At 45.7% G+C, this 7,500-nt stretch overlaps 1 protein-coding gene across 1 annotated transcript in view; it reads right to left on the bottom strand.

The window, feature by feature from the left end:
* Positions 1–7,500, bottom strand: part of ift81 (intraflagellar transport 81 homolog) — a 33,857-nt gene that overhangs the window by 21,285 nt on the left and 5,072 nt on the right. Inside the window, exons 7-9 of the mRNA XM_062544097.1 lie at positions 7,424–7,500; positions 4,073–4,236; positions 854–949 (exon numbers count right to left, since the gene is read on the bottom strand). The exon at positions 7,424–7,500 is cut by the window's right edge and continues 8 nt beyond it. Coding sequence (XP_062400081.1) covers positions 854–949; positions 4,073–4,236; positions 7,424–7,500 — 337 coding nt within the window. The remainder of the gene's footprint in view (positions 1–853; positions 950–4,072; positions 4,237–7,423) is intronic.

The raw sequence follows: 7,500 nt of genomic DNA, 5'->3' as shown, positions 1-7,500 counted from the left end.
CTCCTATACACACACACGGGCCTCCTATACACACACTGGCCTCCTATATACACACACACACACTGGCCTCCTATATACACACACACACTGGCCTCCTATAGACACACACTGGCCTCCTATATACACACACACACACTGGCCTCCTATATACACACACACACTGGCCTCCTATAGACACACACTGGCCTCCTATATACACACACACACACTGGCCTCCCATATACACACACACACTGGCCTCCTATAGACACACACTGGCCTCCCATATACACACACACACTGGCCTCCTATAGACACACACTGGCCTCCTATATACACACACACACTGGCCTCCTATACACAAACACTGGCCTCCTACAGACACACACACTGGCCTCCCATATACACACACACTGGCCTCCTATACACATACTGGCCTCCTTCACACACACTGGCCTCCTATATACACACACACACTGGCCTCCTACACACACACTGGCCTCCTATATACACACTGGCCTCCTATATACACACACACTGGCCTCATATATACACACACACTGGCCTCATATAGACAGACACTGGCCTCCTATATTCATACACACTGGCCTCATATAGACAGACGCTGGCCATATATAATCATGATTGTGTGAGAGGCCCTATCAGCTTGCTTTGATGTGACTGCTGTACCAGGACAACACGCTGATCCACGGCTCGTGTCTTTCATGCTATGGGCCAAACACACAGCCGCTACTGGGCACACGCAAACATAAAGAGGCATACTATTAAGGCCTCTGCTGGACCGTGATGTGAGAGTGAGTGAGTGAGTGTGTGTGTGTATGAGTGTATGGGCAGAGATGGACTTCAGGGTCACCTGCTGTCTGAACAGAGAGAGCTTATCATCCATGGGGTCATTCCGCATCATTCTCTTCTCAATCAGCTGGTTGATCTGAATGTTGGCCTCACGGATCTGGACAGAGAGAGAGAGAGAGAGAGAGAGAGAGAGAGAGACAGAGAGAGATAGAGAGAGAAAAAGAGACAGAGAGAGAAGGAGAGACAGAGAGAGAGGGAGAGAGAGAGAGAGGGAAGGAGGGAGAGAGAGAGAGAGAGGTTTAAAACACAATCATATTTCAAATTCTAATTCCAACATGGCTGAATGGAAAAGGGATGGTCATCACTGAACATGCTGCTGTTTGTCATCTCCCTGAATGGATCCTGGGATCTTGTGATGGATGTGCTGATCCTGTGCTGTTGTTTGCTATATACGGTAGCCTAAACAATCTATTCTGCTCCATGGAAGCTAACTGAAACTATCATGGAATCATCGTCAATGACTAATGGCTTTTCATGTCTACACCCATATCAGCGTTGTGTTTTGCTAAATAAATAGCAAGAAAGCTAAATAACTGTCTATTCGCCTGGTATAGAGTAAGGCCTTGATGACATTAATGCACACGCTGGAATGCCTATGATGGCAGCGTGATTATTAGTTTATATGCCAACTCTTGTGGGTAGATACAGAGGTGGTAGAAGTAGGTACTGTAAACTATCAAACTACTGCCGAACACGCACACTATTTGTACTTGGACACGAGTAACATAAAGGTTAGAATTCACTTTAGGAGCGCAGTGCGAGGGATTCAGAAATAACTATGTTACTGTGTGGGAAGTGGGCACCCTATACTCTGTACAGGAGTGTGTGCTTGCTACTGAGACGGTCTCTCACACACACAGAGGTGGGGGGTGGAGGATGGGTTCACGTCTGGACCTGGTCTTTCTACTGGAAGCACATCTCATTTATAATATTCATAAAAGGTCTGTAGTTTCACGTACATGTTATTTATGCACTTACACAGACAGAGACAAACACACACACACACACACACACACACACACACACACACACACACACACGCACGCACACACACACACACACACACACACACAGCATGTCTTATGTCTAAGTTTAAAGCAACACTAAAGCACTTTAAGAAGTACTGTTCACCCTATTTCGACTTGATGAACCACTGAAATGATTTTGGAAACATAATTTTAAGGTACGAAAAACTCTTTAGTCTTGCATTAAAGCAGGATGGATTATTGTTCATAATTCACCTCTGTAATGGGAAATTCCACATGACAGCTCCTGTTACTCCTGTCCTTGCTTATGTGTTGCTGTGCGTAGGCCTACTGCATTCTAGTTTGGCATCGCACATAAAACACGATTTTTATTGACGTCTTATGACGTCTTGATTTGATGAATGGAAACATTAGGACTTTTAGACCGTAAAAGCAACTCACTCACACATCCTTTTGAAATGTTTCTCCTTTTGCATTATTTTAACTCCTACAGTTATTGTCCTGTAGCCCTTTTCTTTTTCCCCTCTTTCTTGTGCCTTAGGTCTTTCAATTGTTCTTTGCGCTTTATGCACTTTTTACTGTGAAGCACTCTGGTGTGGCTCAGCCATCTGTAAATGTGCTATAGAAATAAAAATGGACTTGATTTGGCTTGACATCTAATTAGTCACCCACACACTTCACTCCTTACCTCACACACATCTCACCTCACCTCTCTACTAGGCCTCACCCCTGATGACACATGGGTCTTTCTGAGCAATACTGCGTTGATTCTGATGGATGGATCATCACAATTTGCATACTGATGAATAGAGTTCTCCAGAAAATAAATTGTTGCTCAATATCAATGGGACCATGCCAGAACTACAGTGATGAGGAAAACACTGCTCAAAACGTCCCATGTCACATCATGTCAAACATGTCAGTATTCACTCTTACTTTTCCTCTGGAAGAGAACAAAGGATACTTTGTTTGTCTGTGGGCTCGTGATTAGAACGGTTCTATTATATTATATTAATATCTATGATATTTTGAAAGCAAGATCAATGTCATATTAGTATGATGTTGCATAATACAACAGTGAATTGTTTAGGACTTTAGAAAAAGTGAGGACTTGGACTTCATTTGGCCTTGCGAATACTTGGACATGAACTTTCTTGGGAATACTTGGACAAGGACTTTCCTGGGATACTTGGATTTCCCTGGTAATTATTTGGACTTAGACTTCCTTGGGATTACTTGAACTTCCTTGGGATTACTAAATGAATACATGTGGATGTAAACACTCCGCATACTCTCCTCTTTTTGCCGAGATGTTCCGTTCTCAAACTCGAGCCCTTGCTCTTCACCAACACCAACACACACTCTCTGTGTTCTCTAAGAGGCTACTTTTCCATCCACTTCTAAACACACTTTACTCATTTGTCCTTGTGCTCCAGAGTTCACTCAGGTTCACTGGCTTTAGCTGATCATGCTGAATACTTCAACTGCACCAAAAGAGCCACGTCAGCAGGGCAGAGGCTCAGACATCAGTCCTCAGTTCAACCTTTCTGACACCTTATAATTAAGAGCATATTATAGAGATCAACGTTATCAGGGTCATTCTTTACAGTCCTGCATATATTAGCTAGGCTAGCTATGACTGATGAGAAGCTATCGAGTGCTGCCTTGAGTTGCTGGGCAGCGATAGCATACCATTAGCACTAGCTAATACGTCCCCTCAGGAGAGGATGGGCTATATTAGCTAGGCTAGCTATGACTGATAAGAAGCTATCAAGTTCTGCCTTGAGTTGTTGGGCAGCGATAGCATACCATTAGCACTAGCTAATATGTCCCCTCAGGAGAGGATGCTCTATGTGTTTGCTAATGCTGATTTCCCAACCAGTGTCAGGTGGTCCCTTTGTTACTGGCTATTAGTACACACACTCATATATCAGTATCAAACCTATACTCCAGAAGCTTCAAGAGATCAGGGAAGGAATTCTTGGCTCCACACTGTGTGAGTGAGTGTGTGTGAATGTGTGTGTGTGTGTGTGTGTGTGTGTGTGTGTGTGTATGTATGTGTGTCTTGGCTCCACACTCTGTGTGTGTGTGTGTGTGTGTCTTGGCTCCACACTCTGTGTGTGTGTGTGTGTGTGTGTGTGTGTGTGCGCGTGCCTGTGTGTGTTTTGGGACATGGTCAGGGGCTTGAGAGGGCCTAGCTGTGGTCAGTCGGTCTGACGCAACGCTGCACCAACCTTGTCCTCGAGCTCGGCCAGCTCAGCCTGGCCCATGGCGGGCTCGGACGCCACCTTCTGCAGGTACTGCACGGCCACGCGCTTGCTCTGCACCTCCTTGGGCAGCTTGTCCGTCACCATGTAGCTGTTGAACTTGATCTCCTCCTCTAGCCTCCTCATCACACCTGGGACAAAGGGTAGATAGATGGATAGATAGATAAATAGTTTAATAGATAGATAGATAGAGAAATAGATAAATAAATAGATATAGATAGATAGATAGATAAATAGAATAATAAATAGATAGATAGATACTATCTATTTAGATAGATACTATATACTTTATTGACCCTCAAGGGGAAATTCAAGGTCACAGTAACTTAAGACATCACACCTAACATACACTACAACATAAACAGGATGATAAAATAACAAATCCACATGATCCACAAGAACAGTAAAATACACTACAGATACTGTGTGTAAGTGTGAGTGTGAGAGTGTGTTTGTGTGTGTGTGTATGTGTGTGTGTGTGTGTGTGTGTTCAAAAACCCATTATTAAACTGGATCACATTGATCAAAGACTCCTGCAACTATGTATGTGCTATGAAGCCTATTAGCCAAATATACACTGCACCACAGTTAAGACCAGAGAGGGAGGGAAAGACAGAGTGTGTGTGTCTGTGTGTGTGTGTGTGTGTGTGTGTGTGTGTGTGTGTGTGTGTGTGTTTGAGAGAGTGAGACGTCAGCAGAGAAACACACTAACTGTTTTCAGATGCAAATCTTTGTCCAGCGGATGTCCGACCCCTCGGGTGATTCAGACATGATTCTGATATCCGAGGCCTGCGTGTGAACCAAACCCTCCCACATGAACAAACCCTCCATGTGGGGCGAACTCGCCAAGCCACCGAGCAGAGTGCCGTTTTAAACACCAAAGATACAGATCATATGGCTCATGTTATGCTTAGCTTAAGGAGAACTAATCACTGGAGACTCACTAATTGGATTCTAAAATGTAGTAGAGGCCAGCAGTGCTTGGCCATGCCCCAAACCAGGCACTGAGTGCGGGGCAGGCTGATACCCATTACATTACATTACATTACATTACATTACGTTTGGCAGACACTTTTTGACCAAAGTGACGCACATATGTCAACTATATTACAAGGGACTACTTTGTCCCTGGAGCAACTTGGGGTGAAGTGCCTTGCTCAAGGGCACAACGGTGGAAGCCGGGTATTGCACCAATAACTGTCAGGCTGCTACACGTTAGCCGAGCTCCTTAACCACAACACTACCACCCTGAAGCAACCTGATCTTTTAAATGACGAGAAGAACAGCAACCGGCACCTCCTTGTCCTTGTTGCCTTGATGATTTCCTTATTTCTTATCTCATATCAAATAGGAAATGCAAACAATGACATGACCAGACCAGGAACACTCTCTCTCTCTCTCTCTCTCTCTCTCTCTCTCTCTCTCTCTCTCTCTCTCTCTCTCTCTCTCTCTCTCTTCTCTCTCTCTCTCTCTCTCTCTCTCTCTCTCTCTCTCTCTCTCTCTCTCTCTCTCTCTCTCTCTCTCCTGTGCACTCAAAGTAGCCTAGAGGTTCCAAATGATGAAAAGTAACAATCAGGTTAGATCTGCTGTGTGAAGGAAAGTGAGAGGACACTCCATCTCATCTCAAGGTTTGAATGCAGTGTGGTGATACTAGTATTGCGACTACTGATAGAAGTTGTTGGGATTTTAGAACCATGAAAACCTCTCCGCGTCTTGGTCGGGAGAGTGGCCACATACACCGAAAGCATCGGTCGCGTCATACGACTCCCGTCAAATTTCTGACAAGCCAGACTTTTTGTCGGGCTGTTTTAGAACGTCGTGAACGACAAATCGCAAGTCGTGAAGCATGTCACATTATAAGATTCACTCCACGTTCGATGTCGTGCCCGACCATTTGAAATCGGTTACGACGCTGTAAACTTGTCGGTCACGACAAATTCGGGCCAAAATCGGGCTGAAATCGTGTAATCTGTCCAGGCCATAAGAGATTGTCAGAGCAGCACTGACACTCAGATCGAAGGCAGATAAAACAGCATACCCCTGACTCACTCACACACACACACACACACACATACACACACGCACACACACGCAAACACGCGCACACACCACCCCCAACACACCTGCTCATTTCAATGATAATGCTGGGGAAAGATCAAGAGCGTGTTATTCTACATCACAGCCGGTGGTGAAAGGGGAGGTGGAAACACACAAATGATTTGCTCTGGTGGCAGAGCGGCTGCATTCTCTTGATGTACGCCGCATACCTCCGTGTCATCCGCAAGAGTTAATGCCCCCAGACCTAAATAAAAAGCGGCTAAATTTAGGGCCGATGCATCAAATATCTGAAGCGCGAATACCAACGCAGCGTTAACCTTAAATAAAGTCCTGATGCCGAGCCTTAGTTGGGAGACGGCTGTTTGTAAGAAATCACTGAATAAGTCTGTTCTTTCCATGGGGCCCCGGCCCGGGCTCCAAGTTTCCACGGTGACTGAGCCCTTTCCCTTTGGGCAGTGTGAGCTCAGATCCGGCCCCAGCTGCCCCTGACGGCAGGCTGCTCGTCTGGGGTCATTTTGGAACCTGCAAACGTGTAAATCTCAGGCTGGGCAGCAAAACGCCCGCCGGCCCAGGGCTGATCCAGGGTGATGGCGAGAGGTGGTCAGCTCTCTCTCTCACACACACACACACTCTCACACACACACTCTCACACACACACTCTCACACACACACACACACACACACACACACACACACACACACACACACAGAGAGAGCTCTAATGGCGCCCTTCAAAGGCAATGTGAGATTAGAGGATCAGCACACATAAGAGCCTATTAGCAGAGAATCTTCTCATTCTCACTTGCCGTCACCTCTGCACTATCAGAGGCTCTTACAGGCACGAGAGCATGATTACACACACACACACACACACACACACACACTCTCTCCCCTCAGAAGTCCCCTAATCTCCTCTCCTCATCCCCTCCAGCCTAATGTAACCTTCCTCACCTCTCTCTCTCTCTCTCTCTCTCTCTCTCTCTCTCTCATAAAGGTCTTATATTCTTTAACAGACATGTACATACAAACACACATTTCAGTACATCCCCTCATACACACACACACACACGGAGGCACAACCATGTCTTCCCCGCCATGGGACACATTCCCACATGGGACCTTGAAGTTCCCCTCGGGGATCAATTAAGTACAGTATATGTATAGTATGTATGTATGTATGTATGTATGCATGTATAGTATGTATGTATGTATGTATGTCTATCTCATACTGTATGCTAGTCCTGCAGGGCAGACACTCACTCTCAGGCTTGGCATCTGCTGCTGCCTGATTCAGGTCCTTCAGCTGCAACTGGGCCCTCTGCAGCCTCTGCTCAGCC

The sequence above is a fragment of the Sardina pilchardus genome, chromosome 8 (assembly GCF_963854185.1).
Source record: "Sardina pilchardus chromosome 8, fSarPil1.1, whole genome shotgun sequence".
In the NCBI taxonomy this organism is placed as follows: Eukaryota; Metazoa; Chordata; class Actinopteri; order Clupeiformes; family Clupeidae; genus Sardina; species Sardina pilchardus.
Note: the sequence above shows the minus strand (reverse complement) of the source record. Positions and strands in the feature narration are given on the sequence as shown.